The 24,200-nt window shown below is 28.2% G+C and overlaps 1 protein-coding gene across 4 annotated transcripts in view; it reads left to right on the plus strand.

The window, feature by feature from the left end:
• LOC109596033 (extracellular serine/threonine protein CG31145) overlaps positions 1–24,200 on the plus strand; it is a 114,211-nt gene that overhangs the window by 14,235 nt on the left and 75,776 nt on the right. For 3 of the 4 annotated variants that reach the window (XM_049961250.1, XM_049961251.1, XM_049961252.1), the window contains one exon: positions 19,106–20,163. In XM_049961250.1, the coding sequence (XP_049817207.1) occupies positions 19,940–20,163 (224 nt within the window). In that variant the 5' untranslated portion in view covers positions 19,106–19,939. Of the gene's footprint in view, positions 1–19,105; positions 20,164–21,953; positions 22,088–24,200 lie in introns of those variants that run through there. The other variant, XM_049961254.1, reaches the window with a different exon arrangement.

Here is a 24,200-nt window from a genome sequence, read left to right on the forward strand (position 1 = left end):
TTTTAATAATGTATCTTGACAAATTTATTATCACTAGTTCTGAAAAAAATATAATTCAGCGTTTCAACGAGAGTGAAAAACAAGTCGACATTGCCAAAAAATATAAAGTTACTGCACCAATGGAAGCTACTAAAAATTATATAAGAGTTTGATTTGATGATTACTATAAAAACAATCTATTCAAAGGTTGAACTCTCATTAAATCCAATCTGGAAGGAATGGGCCCGTCTAATATCATTTTAACAAGTTGGTGGATCTTGATTTGTTTGGACGTAGACCTGCCAAAATATAACTTCTTTCCAAATAAAATAGTGTGAAGGCCAGATTCCGTGGAAATGTGTAGTTTTTAGTAACGAGTTCAATTTGTTTAAAAGTGATTGTCTTTCTTATGTAAACTGTCCTGTACGGTCTAGACTGAATAATAATTTTCGTAACTTTAGTTAACATTTTAAATAACAATTTAGTACCATATATTCACGAATCAAAACACAGTCTAAGGTAAACATAGTTGTTTTATCTTGGACGTCAGTCATCAGAATTCAATCCTATTGAGAAATTTAAATGAATTCTTAGGGGGGTTTCAGGAGGGTTGTAAAGGTAATGAAACAAAAGGGTTAATACACACAAAATTAAGAAATAAAAATTAATTGCCATTTAAAAATAAAAGTTGCTATATTTATGTCTACGCCAAAGCTAGCTTATAAGTATATGTAGATTTTTCAAGGAATATATTTGATTTTTTTTATTAAATAATAAAGCATAGAGGTAAGTAAATGACATATGTTCTGTTATAACGTTACATTAAATAATTTTAGTCTTTAAAATGTTGCTGTAATTATGGCCATAATTGATGTGATGGTTAATGTGATTGTGATTAATTAAAAATTATATTTTTCAAATGAAATTATTCCTTCCATAAAACATGAAATAATATGTCAGAAATAATAATAGTTGTTTCATTCTTAGTACCAACGAGATGTACAAAATCAATTTTATTTGTTACAATATGGTATGTTCACTAATAGTTATACACTTTTAAAGACATAAATACAAGCATTCTGATTGTGAGACTAATGCGTTTATTTGGTAAATGATACTTTTTGAATTTTTTCATTTTTTGAATGTATTAATTTTTATGATCCGAAAACATAATTTTATTAGAATAATGTGATTTTTAATTATGCTACATACTTAAAACCCAATATTTTCTATCATATAAATAGTACGCGTCTTTTGTGGAATTTGTGTGTAAAATATATAAAAAGTTGCAGGAGTATCTTATCTGGGCCACACTATACGGGGTATCCTAAATTAGTTCTTTGACTGTTTGGAGTGCTTCCAGACCAGATATAGAAAAATGACATTTGGCATATTTCGAGATATGTGCTAATGCTATATAATTTCTGATATATTATATTATTTTTAGCTAAGATATAACGTATAATTTAATTTTTTTGTGTTTTATAATATGTTATAAATATAAATTCTCATGTGCAACAATATTAAGTATGATGAAATCTTCATCTTATATCTTAAATAAAGATTAAATAAACCACAAATTAAATTGTGGTATTATATAAAAAAGTGCTTGAAGAAAAATTTTACCCTTTGTAAAAAAATAAGTAATCAATAATTTTCTTATTACAATAAATATTTTTACTATGGCGAAATTAATTTTTAAAAATAATATTTTTTGTTTGGTAATATTTATGGAAATCTTTTTTCATTTCAGAGTGTTAGAAAAACAACAAAACAACTCAAACAATTTCTAACGCAAATCACGTTTCCATAATCCAATTTACATAGTATGTCAAAACATTCCCTTTCATTAAGAACACCCCTTTTTAAAAGCTGTTTAAAAATTTATAACATTTGGAATTAATTAATTAAATCAGAATTCGCGTTAAAATGTTAAACAAGCCAGTTGCTGAGTTAGCAACTAAACCGAGTTTGAATGGTCGACCGACAAATGAATTCAATTAGCATATTATTTACACTTAGCGAGCAATATCCGGAAGAACACATGTTTTGAACTTCCGGGATTTAATTTAATAGGAATTCTCTAATCCTCGACGCCGTATAATCCAACCACTTAAACTAATGAACAAAACAACGACCGTGTCAGTATTGAGGTTTTATTTAAATTCTTTCCGATGTTTATAGTGATTAGACCATCCGAACTTTTACGTGTAATCCAATTCGGGTGTACAATCGAACGTTTGAACAAATTAAAATGGGCTCGAATTACTTTTTTTTTTTTGTTGTTGTTTCGGTATTGATTAATGGACAACGAGTAGAAGCTTAACGACATTTTATTTACTCTTGTGATTAACCATTTGCTAGCTTTTATAAAAACATATTCATTCCATTTAATAATAAAATTTGTTATTATAATAGATAATCCCGTAGAAATAAATGCAGTATTTATTATATTTTCTATACGAAAATGACATTAAATACCCGGTTTTAGTATTAGTACTAAAATATAAAAATGGTAATCTAATATTAATGGCCCATTATACGAGTCCATCTAAAAATTAATATTTGTGTATTTTCATTAGTTAGTTTTTTAGAAGTAAAGTCTCAACACTAACTCATTAAAATTAATGCTGGAAGATCGATTGAAATCGTCGAAATAACGACAAATAAATAATTCACATTTGACATGTACTTATTTATTCTACGCCCCAAACAACCATAAAATCGTATGTAATCAAAACCAACTTTATTGTGCTGAATAATGTATAAATTAGTTTAGCATACAAAATTACAATTAAAAGTGCTTGTACATTTAATTTGGATAATTTAGGCAACAAAAGTGGTTTAACGAAAATTTTGTTCAAAGGCGCAACAGCTGGCCGGAATAGTAGTTTAACTTTTCAAATTACAAGCACGATTTTTTTATTGGGTAACTTATGCCAATAACTATAAAAATTAGATACGAACTCTTTCAAACACGCAATGTGAAAACTTCCATGGTGTTTTTATTATAACTTCTTGTTCTTTGTCGATTTCTATCAAATAATGTTTTGTGTCCGTAATATTCCAGCTATTTTATTTCATATTATTTTGTTTATTTCATATTTAAGGTATGAAAATTACTCTGTGACATATGAAATGTTAAGGAGATTAAACTTTATACTTATTAAATTTATCCTGTCACATTAAATATCACTAATAAATATTTAAATATTGTTTATGTTTTAATCCCATGTAGTATAAATACGTTCTGAGGGTGCCCTAGATCTATATGCGATTAAAATACGTTCGAGAAACGTTCTCCGGAGGCCGTACCAGGGAGATATTACCTGCTAGATTGTCGTAAATTTGGAAACATAATTCTTTTAGCAATACGAGTTAACAGAGGTATCTAAACTCGTCAAAATTAATATATCTATTACCAATATTTGTTTATAAATAACGTTATTATAAAAACAAAATAAAAAATGTATATTTTTTAACTAAATTTTATTTTATTTTTGGGCAATCCTGTAATCCTTTGGTTACAGTCCTTTTGCCTTGCTTTCCAAATTCATCCTTGCTTAAAATATGTTCTTCCTGTATTTGCCTATCCATATAATCCCACAGGTGTTCTATATGATTTAAATCGGAATTCTGAGAAGTCCACTTAATGAAAATAACGGAATTCTTCTAAAGCCAAGGTATTACTTTTTGGATGGAATGTTTAGGATCCTTGTCTTATCTGTAATGGTATTTCCCATCAGGAATATGGAACAATCATATTGTGCATAATGTCTTTATAAAAAAAGTGATCCATCACACCATTTATTTTTATTAATGGTCCTGTTCTAGATGCGCCTTAAACCATTATATCACCACCTTCCTGTTCTATAGTGAGTCTTAATACTTTATAGAGTATCCCGTATTTTTTGGATCTCTTTGTTACTGTCTACCATCACTTCAAAGAAGGTGATTTTGATTTCGTAGCTCCATTTTCATCAGACCAATTAATGTGATTTTGTGTAAATTCCAATTGCGCTGTTTTATTTTTATAATTAATAATTTTTGACAGTAGTGCTGCTAAACAAATCCATTTACATTAGCCTAAAACAGTTCTCTCAGACAAAGAATACTGTGAATTTTTATTTGCAATTTCTCTGGAAGATTTCTTTGAATTTGCTTGTGATATACGTTTTATTTTCTTGTTCACATTTTTTGGACCTTCCGGGATCCGGTATATTAATTGTTATGTAACTCGTGACGTTATATTTTTTAATAATTTTATTAACAGTTCCTTTGGGATCTTTTCAATAGTTTTGAAATTTCGTACTGTCTCACATCTGAACTAAACAATTCAATTAGTTTATACAATAATACTTGAATCTAATGATTTAACGACAATGCTAAATGTATAAAAAATTTCCATTTTTATCGTCAAGCAAAAATCATCTTTTTTTACAAATTAATATTAATTTTAAAATACAGAGAATATGTATATGTATACAGTGTGTTATTTAAAATCAAATAATTCAATTTGTATTTTAACTATTTTAATTATTTTTTAAAATAACTTATTTAAACATAAAAAGTTTCTAAATTAATAGTCACCACTGTATATTTCTTAGGGATATTCCAATAAATGTTCTAGATATGTTTCATATAGATGTTCTTAATAGATAGGAAGCTCATAATATTGCCAAAATTTTATTATCAAATAAAACTAAACAATTATAATAAACTATAACATCAAACTAATCAGATTTCTACACCAACAATTTAATGTAGTTTTGAGTCACATTTTTGATTAATTTATTATGATTCTAAAACATTTAATTGCAGCGCCTATGGACAAATTAACACCAAATAAAACTTATAATTGCACTTCAAATTACTTACCATTTTAGCAGGAGTCATCTATTAAGACAATAATGACAATTTTAACAAGGTTAAATGTTTGTGCCACCAAACTTTGTATATGCTACATAGTATTATGCATTAGCGTATTAGTGATAAACCAGTTAATAATTTTGATACTTTCTGAATTTAGGAAAACTGCTTGGAAAGTATTTCAATAAATCATTGATTTTTGTTACATGTCTTATATTATGCTTCTATGACGAAAAGAGAGAAACTGGCTTATATTAAGATTTAAATTCATATTTATGGTTTCTGATACATCACATCACGTTTATATTACAGCCACGTACCGAGGACGTACCAGGGACGTCCGATTATATTTTTCTAAATAAATACGAGATAAAACGTCCTTGAGACATTCTATTTAAACTTGGGACTTTAGGATCTATTTAAATAGAACCTGTTTGGAGCATCCTGAGGTCGTACTGTGCTATCTGGGATAATTATTGATATCAACAAAATTGTATTTGATTTTATGATTTGATTGAGATTTGATGCCCCTTATTATAAATTTTCTAATTTTTCTACAATTTGATTGCAAAAATTTATTTTTAACCGACTTGATAAATGAAACACATATTTCAATGCACTGGTTCCCTGCTTGACAAGCGTGGTGAAAACATGAAAAATGATTAAAATAGGACTCTTTCAATGTGAAATTATGATTTTATAATTAAACAGAAAATTATTCTAATTTACTCTGAACAATTGAAAGTGTGGGAAAATTTAATTATTATACTAGTGTTTAATCGTTTTCAATATACACTATTATTTCATGCTGTAATTATAAGAAATTTTAGAAATTTCAGTTTTAGAAAAAATTAAATTCCACTTATTTATGTAAGTTTACTCGCCCTTTTTTAAAGAACATAAAATTGTTGGTGATACTCTCATTACGTTTAAGTATTTCTTTATTTTTAACGTCAATAATCGAAAACCTTATATTATATTGTTATTAGAAAGAAAGTTTCTCTAATATTTTTTCCAGTAGATTATTTTACGGCATTCCAGCTTTTATAGGTTTTTTTTGTCTTGCGTTCCAAAAAATTTATGGAAATTGCTGTCTCAAAGCTAGCACGTGTTTTACGACCTATAACTATAATTTGTTAATTACATTTAATTAGTTTCTTTAGATTAAGTCACTTTCACTGTCCTTTTATTTTCAGAAAACAGTCGTTTATTTATACTAATTATCCGGTTTGACAGTGTGTTAAATTAAACAACATTTCCATTTTAGATATTCACTTAGATATGGATTATTACTTCCAGGATTATAAAAAATGATTCAGTGAACCTGCACAAGTTTACTTTCAATTACAAATTTTTAATTGTAAATAATTATAATACTTTCGCTTAAATGCAATAAATGTTTATTTTCCATTAGTTTTTATTGACCGTATTAATGACAAATCCAATATGTAGTTATTACTGTGGTGTTGATAAAAAAGCTTATAAATGAAATGGGATTTTTAATCATCTAATAAAATTTCAACCCATAAAACACAGCATCATTTCAGGAATTGTTCACAAATTTGAATTCTGGTAATTGTAATTTCAAATCACCCATATAATTGTACATTTCTATAATACCTCTATAAAATATAGCACAAAAATATAATAATTAAGTAGAGCCAACAATCGAAAATTAATACCCCATTGTCTACTAGCAACCCATTGACAAAATGTGAGAACGATCAACAACACATATGGAAGGTCGAATGTATTGTTTACACTTTCAACACTCTGACCAGGCCGCATTCTCCTGATAATTGTGGGAAAAACAGCCGTGACCGCAACTCGACTGTAATTCTGGAAAATCGGGATTGCGTCCACTAATTAGCAATCGGGGTACGATTAACCCTGCTGTCCGTAAGGTTGATGACTGAAAGGATTTGGTCGGGTGGAAAATCCACTTAACGCGACTTCTTTATTAGGTTACCTCTCCTCCGGTGCTGAAAGAATGTGATGTCAGACGTATGTAATATTTTAAAAACATTTATGGTAGCGTGACAATTGATTAAAGCCTCCATTGATTTTCCCCATAGCGAGCACACAGTCATAATTAAAGCGAAACCCAACGAATTAATGTCGAAGGAAACACGAGATGAATTTGCATTGTAAATTAAATTGGCAAGTAGGTATGTCAGTAAACCATTATTTACTTCAACACGAGACCGTAAAGATGCAGCGACGTTGTGGAATTTTCAAGTGCACTCGGCCACAAATAGATCAAGACATCGAACGTCCCATTAAGCTAACATAAGTGATAGGAGGTTATGGTTACTGTTCCGATGGTTTTTGATTGTTCATGCCGATGGTATAATACCAGATATGGTAGATAAATAATGTTATTATTAAGTATTAATCGTTGTACCATTGACCGCGCCTATAAAGTGGAAAATGTGGCACATGAGAAGTACACTGGATGCATACTGTAATGGTATGTGTGTACAATATTTTAATTATGTATTATTATGTGTTAAATGCTTTCTTGTTTGGATAATAAGCGGATCGTGATTCGATCTTGATCTGTGACCTCGAAGGAAGAGATGAAATGAAGAAGGGAGAAGACACTGAAGTGTGGAATTCATTTTTTCATATTAAATTCTTTCAAAATAAGTCTGATACAATTGTTTCAGCAATTTTAAAACTATATAATAGATTATTAGAATTGTAATAGTAATAGATTTAAAATTAATGTCTCAATTAAGACCTTGAACGTTGATTGAAACGAATAAGAATTACGATCTATTTAATTTGAACCAATTTGGAGATTTTATTTTAGTAGTGGAAGATTCCCATTTTACTTCAGCACCTGGAATTTCTCCTCACTAATGCAAATTGCAACGCAAATAGGTTAAAAAATAAATCACTTAAATAGATAATCTAATGGATTGCAATATCCATTCTAGAACAATATCGACGTTAATGAAAACACTATTACTTCTGTTCTGTATTGTTAAATTACATATAAAAAATTAATAGAACACTTTCGTTGTAGTGCATTTTTACTTATTTTACATAAAAATGCAATACAATCAAACACATCTCGTTCTCTTTAGTCGTGTAAAGTGCTCCATGTTAATTATACATTAGAAATGTGATTAATATATACAGAAAATTTTATAATTTATAATTGCCAGTAAAAAATGAATTAATTAAACGGATTTATATTCTGACATATAAATCGATTTTGCCATTAAAGTGTTCTGAGAATTATTTACATGTATACTTTATTACACATTTGTTTCAGTATTATTGTCAATTTGTCCTTAGCTTAGTACAAATCGTAAAATAACATAGGTTTAGTGTGGAATTTGTTGCATGGGTGTTCGCATTTACATTTCAATATTTCATATACGTATTTCGATCGAAAAACACATATTAACCAGTATTTTTATGCATTTATACAGTTTGACCCATTTAAGATAACTGAAATTTAATAAATAATTGCTCAAAATATAGTCAGTGAAACAATAGGCCTACTATAAATATGTTTTCTACAACATTCCACAGTGATACTTTTTACAGTAAAAAAATTATAAATATTAATTAGAACACATTTTACGAAACATCTGAAATTTATCACATGTTATTAGTGGAAGTACATCGTGTAATAGACAAAATTGAATGTTTTGTTGCCACTAAAAATTAAAGTAATTATGGGAATTAATTCGTTATTATCTGTTATTTTAATATACAATTTATTCATGCATAGAGTTTTTTAATGCCACACTGTATATATATATATATATATATATATATATATATATATATATATATATATATATATATATATACTTTTGAAAAATTATTAAGATAACTTTCGTAGTCATTAGATGTTTTCCCTTTTTTCTCTATTACAGATTATAAAAGTATTATTATAGATATCACGATAAAATATTTGCTTTATAGTTGCTATCAGTTTTATCGTTACATTAAAAAAATATCAGTTTAAATAATTACAGTCGAGCGTCGATAACTCAGACCATGACTTGCATGGAAAAAAGATCGACGCAAGATTTTAAGTTAATAAATAAACTATAAAATAAATATAAATGTATTGGGAGGCACATCGTAGATGTATTAGCACATATCTGAAAAACTGTAGAAAACAAATATCTATAAAAATGGCCTTTAAAAAAACAAGATGTTAAGCCTAACATAACTGACTTAAAAATTAAATTATTTATCTTGAGAGCATCCGCTTTCTTTCATACATTAATTTCTTAAAATAAAATTGTGGTGACACGTTAAACACAGAAAATAATAAAGCCCTATTTGAAACACTATTTCATCTCATATCATCTGTATTTTACACTTTTTTCACAAGTTGTTAGAAAAACTAATTAATATATTCTGAATCTTCACTCAACAATAATCAAAATTGATGGAACGGTTAACAACGGAATTATGGATTTCCTCCAAAAATTTGATTTATCAAATAGTTCAAATTATCAAGTAAACGTTACACGTAATTTTTACTCTTGTCGCTTGGCTCATTCGAGTTATCAGATATCCGAGTTATTGAAATTCAATTGTATAACATGTATAACAAATTAATTTTACTTTTATGTTAGTAATAACTTCATTTTAAATTATATAAAATTAATATTGAGTGTTATTGCATGTTTTCTTCCATTTTTTGTCAATAATACGTTTAAATATATCCAACAGCACAAATACAAACAAAACGAGAATTGTATCTCTAATATTTGTTTTAAGTAAACAATTATTTTATTTGTTGTGTATAAATTGTGGATAATGCCAGCAACCTCTGGAACAATTATCCACTACCTTAATTGCTAGCATTAATCAAAACAAGTTTTACAAGAAACTGTAGATTTTTCATTTTACAGCCGAGCGATTCTATATGCATGTTGCAATAAATGCAACATAATTTCTTTGAAGTGAAAGAAGATTTTTTTACATTCTATATATTGCACTGTTCATTTCGCATAACCAACTAAATATTGATATTAATTCATTGCAAAATTGAATTTCTTCTATTCCATAACTGACCATAAAAATAACTTGTTCCGCGATGAGACTAGGGAAATAATATTTCGCAGGTGTGATAGAATTCTAATAAATTCGTTATGTAATGGCGAATTTCAGTTTTCTGACTTTTATTTACGGTGTAAATGAGATTTTATGAGGTAATAGGCTTAGAGTTAGAGCCTGGCTGTTGATAAACTGCTTACGTGAAATCTCAAGCCTCAGTCTCGAGACTACAAATCCATAAATATCGATCTTGACGTAGAACAATCCCTCAACTTCAAAGATAGAATTATTGTTTCATTAAGGAACACTCTAGTTAATCATGCAGTAGTAGTTTATGTTCAGTTTAAATAAGGCATTGGGGAAATAAATTGTGAACGAAAAAAAAATTGCCATAAAATTCAGCGTTACCATTAAATTTTGTTTTCGAGACTTTTATACCGTGGCAAAAATGAGATTTTACGATGTAATAGACTTAACAGTGGATCCCGTTGTTGATAAACTGCATTGCTGGTGCGGCTGAAGTAGCTCGGGTCCATAAATACCCATTTGGCAGCAACAGCTAATAAAAAAGCTCATTGACAATGCTTCGAACCCGATAAATCAACACAAGCAATTTACTTTCATTTTCTCTGGAACCCTGGATTTTCCAAATTCTTTGGCCAACACTCACTTTCCCGAGACATTAAAATCGTTGCCCGCTTCCTAAGTGATTTCCAAAGGAAATTACTGGGTCTTGTACCGAAGTTTACAATCAAATTACTTTGGTCCCTTTAAATTTATTTAAAAAGTTTCAGGCTGGTCTGATTTGTTTTTCCCTCGGTGACAAGCAAATCCACTCGGTTTCAGTTTTATATCGCATTTTTTTTTTCCAATGAATTAATCTGAGATTGTGAACTATATAAAAGGTTTTACTTATTTAGATCTTATGGAAAAGTTTTTGCTGAACAGTGACAGACCCTTGAAGTACGGTATTAAAAATAGAATATACTTGTATAAACAGTGATATGAAATTACAAAAAATATACATTATATCTGATTAATTGTAATAATTTTTAAATTGCTGTTTATGCAATATTTGTAATTTCGACGCAATGGCACTTGTACTAATTGTTTGAATCAATAACTTTGTTATCATAGTTTATAAAAGTTTGTGAAATATATAGAAATTAATGTTTTAAATATTAGATTAACTAATTAAGACCTTTCTATAATATATACAGCTCTATTTTTTAATTCCGCGACACTCGCATCTCATATAAAGTGACTGTTTCGATTCAATTATTAATTAAGCCAATACAAAGGCCGCTTATAAAACGGTGAATTACTTCATTATGTCCGTTTTTATGGATTTTTATGGTCGGAATAAAAATAAACCGAATCCACTTGGCTCAGAGTGATTTAATAAATAATCCATTCGCATTTCAGTGTTAATTTTCATTCTCGCTAAATGAATTGTTGGATATTTATGTTAATTAACGGTTGAACGCAGAAAGCTAAAAGGAATAAGTGTGTCTAGCTAGTTTTAATATTCTCCACGAAACTCTTGTTATTTTCACTTTAAAGGAAAAACTTGGCTATAACTTTGATTTATTTTACTGTTATTTTTAAAGCCGAGTTATAAACTTCTTTTACTCCAATTACTACTATAAGTAAAGTTTATGAATGATACAAAATAAGTTCTAATAAAGTCATTAAATCAGCCTTTTTATTGTATAAATTAGTTGGTAGTTTATATAAGGGTTACTTTTGCTGTCTGCAAAGTTTCACCTCCTTAATAAATAAACCCAGAGTGCAGAAATATCAAATAATTTATCACTTGCAGCATATTTTTGCGATTACACGGAATTCCACTTTGTGTGTATTACCTACAGTAAAATGCAAACGGTGATACAAAGGAAACGCGAAAAAATAAAATACAATGAGTACTCGATGAAGTTGCCATTATCTTTTTTGAAGCCTCCTCAGTGGATTTATGAAGCATGTGCAAATTTCATACGACGCGTCCCAGGATATGGCCTGTCCTGTTACAACACCAACGTCCCCATGATTTATAATCCGGGATAACGGGTCATATTCATTTAACTGATATAGTCCTGGTCCTGTAGAATATATATATATATAACTTACTTCGCGCGTAAATTTACCGGACGATAAAGGATAATTTCACTTTTATAATGCGTCCACTGCCTCGTTGGTTAAGTGATATCTTAGTCCTTTTTTTGCTTAGTTATTCCCCTTTTACTACGGATTTTTGTCGTAGACACTCCTACTGGCTAACGACCTCCGGTTAGTTTTTTTGTCTGGAGGTCTTAGGCGTTAATTGAAAGTGAAATTTATGTTTTTTATTTGTGAGTATCCCTACGGCTGTGCCAATTTTACTTCTATTTTTAAACATCCAGTTAATTTAACATTAATCAATTTAATTGTTTGTAATAATTATATATAATTTCATCATTATTTAAATTTGTAATCGTTTTGTTATTTATTTAGAGATGTATATTTTTACAATACCGTCATATATTATATGTTCTTATGATTGCGTCACTTTTATAGTGATATAAAATATAAATTTTAATTTTTGAAAATAAATAGATATGATATTGATATTGGTAAATCCTTTTTAACATGCAATCCTAGTCCTAGAATGTATTTATATAACCGGCGCAAATTAACCGGACATTGAACAATAGTTTTACTTTGACAATGCGTCCACTTCTCACTGGTTAAGTGATATCATTTTTTTCTCTTTTACAGTTGGTTTTTGTTGTATATGGTCTCACTGGCTAACGACCTCTGATTAGTTATTCGTCTGGAGATTTTATGCGTTAATTGAATGTGAAATTTGTTTTCTACTTCTGTTTATCCCTACGGTTGTGTTAATTTTAAATGATGCTCCTATTTTTAAGTGACCAGTTAATTTAGTATTAAATAATCTAATAGTAATAATATTCCTTTAATCATAACTTAAATAATTTAAATTTGTAATTGTTTCATTTAGTCAGTGTTATATATTATCACTACATTGTTATATATAATGTAATCCATACGACAGCGTTAGTTTTAGATTGATTTAAAATATAAATTTTGAATATAAATAGACACAATGGTAGATTACAGAAAAGTAGTACAAAATTTGAAATTAGACTTTTTGTTATATATTTCATAAAAGAATTTAAATAAAAATTTGTCCACTAAGTATAGAAAAAATATTTAAATATTTTATAGATTTCTTTGCTTTTTTGTTACACATCGTAAAAACGACAAAGATATTACTTTAAAAGCATATCCTAATTTGATTTTGTTGGCCAAATTTATTAAATATTATTTACTTGGATTTTCATGCACGAGTATGAATTCATCCAAATTTGTTCAAAATTAGTTAAAAGAAAGTTGAATTTTTTGATTGACCAGCATCGAGCCCGAATCTAAATACAATTGAAAACGACATAAATTTAGACAAATCGTCATCCACATTGTTATTTATTTAGTTTAGTATTTTGTTTAAGTATTATTTTAATGTAGGTACAAAATGAAGAATTGTAGAAAGAATATAAGATAATTATTTTAAATAAAACATAAAATATTTTGATTGCATTTAATTAGAGGTATGTATTTCTTAATTAACATTAAAAAGTAGTAACCATTGTATTTATATAACTTTATATAGTTTTATATAATTTTACTTTGAACATACATCCACTCCTTATTTGTTTATTGACATTTTGATAATTATTTTTCTTCTTTTACCATAGGTTTTTGTCGTATATAGTCTCAGTGAAGATTTCCGATTAGTTTTTTGTTTGTAGATTCTATGCGTTAATTAAATGTGAAATTAAACAATGATCCCAACGGCCTCCCCAATTTTCTACGATACTTATATTTTTAAGTATTCAGTTGATTATTAAATAATCTGACTGTAATAATTTTATATCCTTTAAACGTAATTTAAATCGGTAATCGTTTCATTTATTTAAATTATATATTTTCACTATATTATTGTATTTAATTTACTCTTACGACTGCGCCAGTTTTATATTTATATAAACTATAAATTTTAAATTTGAAAATACATAGATTTTATGACGTAGGAAATATTTTCCTCTGTCGTATAATTAGAATAGGAAATACAATATAGAATTCTGATTATGTAGAATATATGTATATACCATAATTTATTTTGCACGTGAATTTAACAAATAAAGTATAATTTGAATTTTGTAATGCGTCCACTACCTCGAGGGTCAAGTAACCTTAGTTCTTTCTTGTTTAGTTCTTCCCTTGTTGACTATGGAACGATCGATTAATTTTTTGTTTGCAATTTTTAGGCGTTAATTGAAAGTAAAATTATCAGTCAGTATTATATTGATAAAATTCACCAAATTTTTAATATGATATCTAATTAGGATTAGAAAATACCTTTTTATGACACAATATTTTTACATTTATCTGAAATATTTTAGTACGATTTTTTTATAAAACTACTCCCACTAGTAAAACTATTAATTTGAATCGATAAAATAAACACACGTCATATAATTAATTATAAATTCGAAAAAGAGTCGAAACAATGGACTTCATTCCCAGTGACATACTTGAAGCTGTGTCATTAAAATGGGATTATTTAAATGGAGGAGGGTCCTTATGCGTTTCCCGAAAAAATATTAAGCTCTTGAAATAATTACACACTTTAAATATTAAATCTCAATTTTGAGAGGTTTTAGAGCACCATAATATCCTGACCCGGACTGTGAGGGGATCAAGTTTTATTGTCAGCTGTATTTTATTATCAGGCCACGTTTTAACCGCGGTCTTTTAAAATTTTATAATACAATAAACATTAATGTGGCATTGTTTCTGTGCAGTGCATTTGTATATTAACGACCAAGATTTGCGACTGTCCCGAACTGCATAATCTCTGAATTTGGACGATTGTCTGAGAGCACGATTCTGGTTGTTTGTGTTTATTTATCTTCAAGGATTCCGCTGATTGTTGTTTGTAAAATCTAATTGCGTGCGACAGGAGTAAAAATATTCAGAACGTATTTTGTTTCGAAACACATCTAGAAAACGGCTCAAGGCTGGTGTCGTTTTAGATCGGCCTGAATTTTGTTTTTTCCCCTAAAACACATCGAATTTTATTTTCAATCCATTTGACAAAGAGAAACAACTGACACTGAATGTAATTGGAATTGAATGTTTGGAAACATGTGTAAAAATTTTCAGTATAAATACGTTATTTGCACACGCAACAAATGCCATGTTCTCAACGATGAGATGAATGAGGGGAGTGGAGACTGTCATGAGGGATGAAAAATAATTGATTTTTTAAGGACTTGTTGTTTTATTTTCATAATGATACTTGGTGTAGGACTTTATTTTTAGTAAGACATTGATTAGTACGACGAAGATTTTTTTTGAAAAATACCGTTTATGCCTTGGAGATTAAGTTGTGTAAGAAATTTTGAATATTTTATTACAAGAAATATTTTTTAATTTTTAAGTTATTCAACGAAAATTGTATTATTTATTTATTAATTTGTACTATTATAAATCTCTTGACATGTTTAATATTTATTTCTAGAATTTTTTTAAATTAAATTTATAGTATCAATATAAAAATGATTTTTTAATTTCAGAATAGTGATGCAAGTTATTCAACTGGGATTGTATTATTTATTTATTAATTGTGTCACAATAATCCCTTGATTTTTTTATTATTTAAATGGGCGAATAAGAAATTTTTTAAATAAAATTTAAAGTATCAATAGAAAAATACTTTTTTAATTTTGAAATAGTAATACATAATTAGATTTTTGATAATTGGATGTCACGAGTTAAGTGGTTTTTGTGATTTGCATCACAGGACACAATTTTGTACAGGATTCCCTGATTTCCATTTTAATTATAGTGGAAACTGTGACACGTTTAAAATCAACATGACATGAGTTTAATGATCCTTATTTCGACAAGTTTTGCATATTCCTTTTTACGGTATTCAATCAAGTAACTTATATTTTACAATTCAATAGTCTATATTAAATAAATGCGGAATATTTCCTAAACAGCTTTTGCAGTTATTATCTTTGACTTAATTAAGCTTGCATATTAAGATTTTACTAGTCGGCATTAATCAAGATTTCAACGACTTGCTTCGGGCGTTTATTAAAAATAACGAAGCCAATTTTTCTTAGATTATCTGTCTGTTATTTTGTACAAGTTTATAGAAAACTAAACTATAAATTCCGTATTCCCTTTTTCAGCAACACCTTTACACAAATAAATGGGGATACAAATTTATTAATTTAAACATAACTATAAACACAAATAAACCATTTCAGAGATATACAGGATTATTTTATTTGTCGTATTAATGTACTTTTCTTAATGCTCTTTTGTTTTTGTTAGCAAAAATTTAGCAATGTCATATGTTAACAAAATAAATTTTAAAAAACAGAAAACAAAAGTTTGATTTATTCAGTTGATAACAGTTATTCACTAGTAGATAATAAGTCAAAAACATACTCGGTATCTCCGAAACCGCAGACTTAGACATATTTTAAGTTTTTGGGACAGTTTTTTTAGCTGTATAAATTGCGTTACTTCTATTATATTTAAAACGGATCGAATTTGTTTATTTAAAACAGTAATGTTATTTGAAATAAAATTCAATATTCTACATTAGAAAGAAATTTTGGTTAAACCACACAACGGATTATTGAAAAAAAAGCGATATCATTTTATTCAAAGTACACACTGGAGGGGTTATTTATATTTCGATGTAATTTGTTTTCGACATGAAAATATGAATGTATTTGCTTTACGAAACGGGCTTATTTTACGTGAAATAAACTGTATTAAATTGGAGGTCTTATTTTCCGTGTCATCTTTTCAAGACTGTCTACGAAATTATTTATGTGACGTAAAATTGTTTTTGCAACTAATAAAAAATACATGACGTTAGAATATACGTGTAAATTATTAATTCCAGCTTATCGTGAATGCAAGAGCACTATAAGCACAGAAAAATCATTATAAGCACGTTCGCAAAATCTTTATCAGAATGCAAACGTACATAAAAAAGTGTTGAATTCACAAAAGTCGTTTAAAACCAATTTAACACATTTCTTGAATTAATTACTAACGTTTTAGTGATAATTGCCTTGTCTTAGTTTCGCTTGCAACTTCACAGTACAAATTCATTTAATGTAGTTCGTACTGTGCGAATCCGCACTAATAAATATGTATAAAACCGCCATGAAAATTGTATTTTCAGTTATTGAATGCGGTCATTAATTATGTGATGCAAATTTGGTCGCAATCAATTCGTAGGCGCATTCCGGTAAACGTGGCTTATTTGTTTAATTTATTCCCGATTGAAAATTATTTTCTGTTAATAATTGAATCGAAAATATAATAATATTAGTTACCGTTGAGTTATTTAACATTCATGCAATGTTAAATATAAAAATTGCGAGTGCTATTGCATGTTGGCTTTTGTTTTGAACGTTGCCATTGTGATTTTATGTGTTGCCGCTTTTATTGTTGTTAGTTATTTAATTTGTAAAAAGCGAATGCGTAAAACTATACATAATAGCGCAACCCTATGATTATAGTAAAAAATGACGATCATTATCATTATGCTGTCGGGTTATGCGCTTGTTTATTACGATGTATTCATAAAATATTTTATAGAATCTAAAATGTAACACAATGTTTTTCACAGCTGCATTTTTACATTGTTTTATGTCTAATTTAGCTCGTCACTGTAACAATCAATTATGTAATTTTAATAAGGTATATTACAGAATGGAAGGTTATGCATTGTGTGAAAACCTCAAATTAACTTTACTAAAATCAAACGTATATTTTATTAAATACCGGATGTCGACTTAAAAAGTCCTTGCATGACTATGCTTTTGCTTGTTTTTTGATCTACGTAAATGTTTAGACAGAAACATACTTAAGTAAGCTCTCAACATTTGGATAGGTTCCAAATGATTTTAATATTTTATTGTTGTAGTTAAGTCACAACTTCACTCAGATCTGAATTGCTAAAAGAAAACCTATATTTATTTTAAACTCGTTGAAATCCTCTTTTAAGATTTAAACGTTTAACTTGTTGGGATAATTTAAAATGAAATGTGTCTCATTTTAAATTCACTTAAATTAAAACAGAGATGTTTAAAATTAATTAATACAAGTTTCGTGAGATGTACCAGACAAGTATAAACACAATATTTAAAATATGAAAAATTAAGTAAATATTCAAAATATTTGACATTAAAATAATATAAATATTACATATTACACTGAATTAAAGTGTTTTTAAATTAATTTTAAGTAATTGTATTTTATTTCTCCAAAGATAACATTTTAATGCTAAAAACAATAGTAAACCTTGTAACTGTTAATTAACGTAAAATAATAAAAAAATCCTTAATCTGCAACGTGACAATTCGACAATGCCGACAATTCAATTTTTATGAGGTGTGACATATTCATTTTAACTACTTTTTGTCACACATCACTTCAACACAATTGATTTTAAAACAGTGAATAAAGTTCCGAACGATTTACATTTGACGCAAATTCAAATTCCGCGCTTGCAAATTGAATTATGTAGAACATTCAATGTTTTTTAAATGCATTTACTCCTACGTCAATAATATTTCTTTAGAGAAAATACCGTGTTATTTATAGGAAAAATTTAATGCATGTTGTCGTCAACTTACACCTTCACAATACTGATGAAAATATTCTATTTTTGTAAGCTACAAACACGAAAGAAAACAAATATTTTTCCTCTTATTTATTTTTATTGAAATATATATATATATATATATATATATATATATATATATATACATATATATATTTCGAAATTAATGATAGTGTGGTTAATTTTTACGACGGCTGAAATATTTCACAACCCTATGTGTAAGCTAAAACCGAGGGGTTACCTTCATCAAAGCCAAAACATTGCGTTAATTAATTTATAAAACATTAATTAAGTGCGAGGTGATAAATTCTAAATTAATCCTCGTACCGGATTAAAACTCCCCTTATTGATTATCTATTAAAAGCCAATGAAGGGATAAAAGTCCAATGAGGTTGAACTGGACCTTGTACATGACAAATGATACAAATAAATTCAAACCAAATAAAATTCAGTTCCCACATTCGTATCAATTAGGCTTTTCGTAAAATTAACTTTTTGTTTCAGTGGAAGACGAGGTAGCGGGGTGAAGGTAATCTGGACAACAGGGACAAAACAGGGGTGCAATGTTCCAACAGTGTAACCCCTCCATATACATTCCATCAGACGGGTCAACCCTATCTGACTTCCATATCGCCTCCAGGCACACAAACCGTAGTAGTAGCAAAAAAAAGAACCGTAGAAAATTCGAGGATATTGGCGAGGAGATATTCAAGAAACCCAGAAGAAAACTCTGTTCATCAGTCGGAAGGCTACATTCATGAGCATTACAGTCCGATCGGTAGGAGGAAGTTTTTACCCAAGTCTAAGTCAGTAGATGTTGTTAAACATCAAGCTGTTAAGGTTGTAGATAGATTTGTTGATAATGGTGTCGCACTCAAGAACAAGTCCACGTCTAACTTTGATATTTTAGTAAATGAAAAACACAAGTTCTCTCTTACGGGCCTATTTAAGAAGTTAGATAGTCAAGTTAAATCAATAACTAAGAACAAAAAGACTGGTACAATTTGTACAAAACCTACTACTGATAACTTAGTCAAGAACCCAACAATCGATGCTGATCCAACCCCAAACAAAAATACTTTATTATCAGCGAGCCAATTGTACGCAGAACGCCCCAACCGCGAAATAATCCTGCGTAAACCAACCACCAAAGACACTTCCAAAGAGATTGTACCAAGTGACTACTTCACCAGACAAAAGTCCAAGTACTCACCGCCACCTGAACCTTCGACAACCACACAGCTGCAATTAACGACTGCCGCAAAACAACCTACGACCACCCCTACCGTAACAGGTACCGAATTAGCCGTCAGCAACAGTTTAGCAACGAATCCGAAGATGTTGCGTGGCGGGTTGAAGCTTAAGGAACGACTGATGGTCGCAGTGAGTGTATTCGCGGTCGCGTTTACTTTGGTGCTTGTTGTGGACTTACAGATGGACTTGGGTATATCCGGGAAACATCTCGTTTCGTCCCATGGTAAGATTAAGTACGTGGTGCAAGAGGAGGGACCGGGTTCTGCATACAACAGCTTCCGGAACAGACTGCTGCAAAAAACGCACAGGTAATAATTAGTTTATTAAGCTTGGCGTAATTATAAACAACTAAAAAATTTGCTGACTCTAACAGACATTTTTGTGTTATACAAATGTAAACGTTAGTACTGTGGAGAAATCGTCCAAGCATGTTAGGCATAAGTTTAAAGTGTAGAAGACGTTTTATAATTGGATCAATTGTGATTGTGTCAGTTATTTTAGTTTTAGTGCAGTTATATAAATTACGGATAGATATGTCAGAAAAAGTTGCATATGGATTTGTACCGTACCAAAGACTCAAGAAATTTGTGAATTTTAGGTATTACAATGTCAAACATTCCATAAATCGTTAATATTCGTTATACTAATTATTGTAAAGATTCTAACGAATCGGTAAATACCTTCTGTAATATGACGTAGTACTTAAATAATATTTTAACAGCAATAATTATAATTACAAATTAATGAACATATTCTAATGTTTTATATTTGGTTTTTTACTGTTTGTAGTTCGAATAATTTTGTTAGTCTTTTAATCACGACATAGATTTATCACACTGTTTTATGTTAAAATATTCCAAAACTGCCTAATTATATTAAACTGTATGATAAATTACTCATTATTACCCAAGTCCATTTTCAAACAAAGTTATTCAAATCTGTAGAGTAATTAAAATTTAATCTATTTAAAATTTCTCATAATATAGAACTTATAAAATTTGTAAATAATTTTTGGTATTAACTATTGTCATAACATAATTAAGCAATTTCAATAGAAATATTAAATATTTTTGAATTAAAACTTGTTGTGGTGTTGTACCTTAAAAGGGGGTACGTCATACGATACTATAAAACTATTTTGCTTCTTGGAATATCCAAATATTTTATAAAAATATTGTTTGTCCAGACTATTTTTAAATAAATAATAATTCGGCTTTCAAGTACTTTTTCTAAGAAATTACAACTATTTTGACAATGCATGTTTAAACTGCCATATCAAATATTTTGGATACATTTTTTTTGAAGGATACTAAATTTAATGAAAATCTTTCTTTTTTCATAAAAAATTCTTTAATATTTTATTAATTTAAAAATGATCTTTTAATTATTTTTTATTAAAATTGAGTTAAAGTAAAAATAAAAAAGTAATCAGATAAAGCTGGTTCAAAGTTATTAAAACGTTAATATGTTAAATAAAATGCAATTGAACTATTTTTGTTTGCCGATTATTTTATTAGACACAAATTCCTGCATCGGCTGTTTCATAAATTATTACTGCTTTAAATTATATTTTATGAAATTTTCACTTTAAATTAGTACAATATTTAGACGTCATTGAATAAAAGTTGTGTAGTTCCAACAATATTAAATTATTATTACTTTTTTTATAATTAATAGCCTCTTTAAAAATATATTAGTGTACCTATTTAAATTCTTAATCAGAAATTACAATATACTTTAACGTTAAATGTAAACACGCAAGTGAAAAATTTAATTTGTTCGCTTGCACTTGATTTATTATTCCTGAACCGTCTCCATGTGTCGATAAACGCATTGATTTGTGTTCGACGTTATCTCTGAATTTATAAAAATACATAAATTTCTGAATGTGCATTTTAAAACGCATCCAAACAAATGTACGGTCAGATTTATCGCTAAACTCAACAAGGTTTATCTTGTTGTTGAAATAAATCGAGGATGATTACCAGTTTGTTAGTTACGTGGTTTTAATACATTTCATGTTTATTATTAATCTATTCGGGCCGATGACTAGAAAACACAAATCTGTTGATGAACTGTGGAGAAAAATTGTTATTTATTAGTGAAATTTTCGTCAACAATGCTTCGACGTGGTAAAAAGTTTTTTTTAGTGCTGGTTGTTGGATTTTATTTCGCATCTGCGTTTTATTTATGTTTAATGTGGAATTTTGGATCCTCCTTTCAATCATATATGTTAGTATTATTTATTTATATTCTAATTATTAATTTATTTAAACCACCTACCTTATGTTGTTGTAAGGTAAATAATTGAATGAAAAATTGAGTGTAAAAAAAGTAAAAACTAATTTCATTCTTTACCTCTGTTGCTTCCTAAATTTGATCATTTCAACTGAATAAAAACTCACAGAATTCATTTTAGAAATAGAGTGTTTTTGGGGCGTTGTTTTAAAGAGTAATTGTTTGCTGAAACGTGAACATTTTGCGTTTTAATAACGACAAATGAAATTCTGTTGTAAGGCAACACGAAATAAACAAATTACATTTCTAATTAGCTTTTATCTGGCAAATGTTTTTAAAGAGTCAATACGAACAATAAGATTTTAATGCGATTGTTTGGGAAATGTTTATAAAATGATATAAACTGATATAAACTGTAATATCCATTTTGCATTGATTGCCTTTTCCGAACAGGCAGCGACACTAATTGAAAAACACAAATTAAGTTTCTACAAATCTCTTTCGAATACGAACGTTCTGTGAGTTTTCGAAATAAGGAAGCCAGAAATGAATGCAACAAAAGCTCTTAATTAAATTGGTTTTAACTCGATTGTTATTTGACGAATAATATTTTAATAACACTTCCGTTAGTAAACTTCAGTTATAATTAATATTTATATTTTCACCCATGTTGTTCTGTTTATTTAATAATATTTTCGGAGAGTTTTATTAATTCATTATTATAATGGAATAATTGACCGATCAAAACTAATAACTTACTATTCATAGAAATTTTAATTAATAAAATGGAGTAGGGCATAAAAGGCTGAAATAAAATCGAATCAGTGTGTAGCAAATTGAATTAAAATCAAAAACTATTTGATTGAATTAGGTTACAGAATTAAATTTTTGCTGGAAATATCATGCATTATAAACAAACACAAATGCACTGTTTTATAATTCAATATTTCAACACGTTTTCCTAACAACATTTGTCATCGGATTATTATTTATCAAAACAATTTTATTATAACACGAGATTGACCTTTGATACATTTTACTTTATTAATTCTAACATACTCGTTGCGTGTTCGCATGTAAACGAATAATGTGTAAAATTTACTACAATTATCTGAATGCAGTAAAAAGTTAAATGTCTTGTAAGATATGGAACTTTTTTTGCAAAATGACTTTTGTTTCTTACCTTATGATGATTACCTTCAGACTCATATATTTGTCAAGAATATTTATTATTGAAACTGTTAATCGTTTTGTGAATTAAAAACATATTTCGACGTGAAGGTGAAGTTTTATAAAAATCCATCAATCATATTATTATTATCCTTTTTCTGAGGCCGTCATATTTTGTGATTTCTATATATTACATATTCTATAGTATGTTATACGCCGCAAGATTCATTTTAACTTTGCTTGAAATTGATGTGTGCAAATAAAATAATAAACTTCAAAGTAGAGCTATTATATATATATATATATATATATATATAATTTTTATTTAAATTAACTTTTAAATATTCATGTAAAATATCTATTATTAATACACAATTAAAAGATTTTAAAGCTTATAACAATATTTATGTTAAACAGTTTGAAGTATTTTTTACTGTTATTTGTAATTTTACATCTCGAATCATTGTCTATTTTTTGAAAGATATAAATATTTTTTAAATATTAATAAAATATATATTTAACGGAATATTCAGTTTTATTATCTTACATCTGTTGTTACGCCCTTTTTATAAATTCCTACATTTTTATTTTTAGTAATCTATCAAGAATCACGTTTAAAATGTCCAAAATGTTTTAAATCAAATGCACGTATTTCTAACTGAGAACGGAGTTTAATTATTTTCGAATAATAAATCTTGATTTCTTGGATGCGTCCATTATTATTCAACAATAAATCCGACACAGAATTCCATTGACAAACGTCGCATACACAAAATGCAGACAGAGTGACGAGGCGACAAACTGAATAAAAAACGTCTATTAAATCTAATTTCGGCCTCTTTATTTCGCCATTCTCGCCTTAACAAATCCGATTTGTGCCTCACATTTAAGTAGGTTGATATTAAAATTGACGCTTTAGGGTAACTAGAAAACAGGA

Source organism: Aethina tumida, chromosome 1, assembly GCF_024364675.1.
Source record: "Aethina tumida isolate Nest 87 chromosome 1, icAetTumi1.1, whole genome shotgun sequence".
In the NCBI taxonomy this organism is placed as follows: Eukaryota; Metazoa; Arthropoda; class Insecta; order Coleoptera; family Nitidulidae; genus Aethina; species Aethina tumida.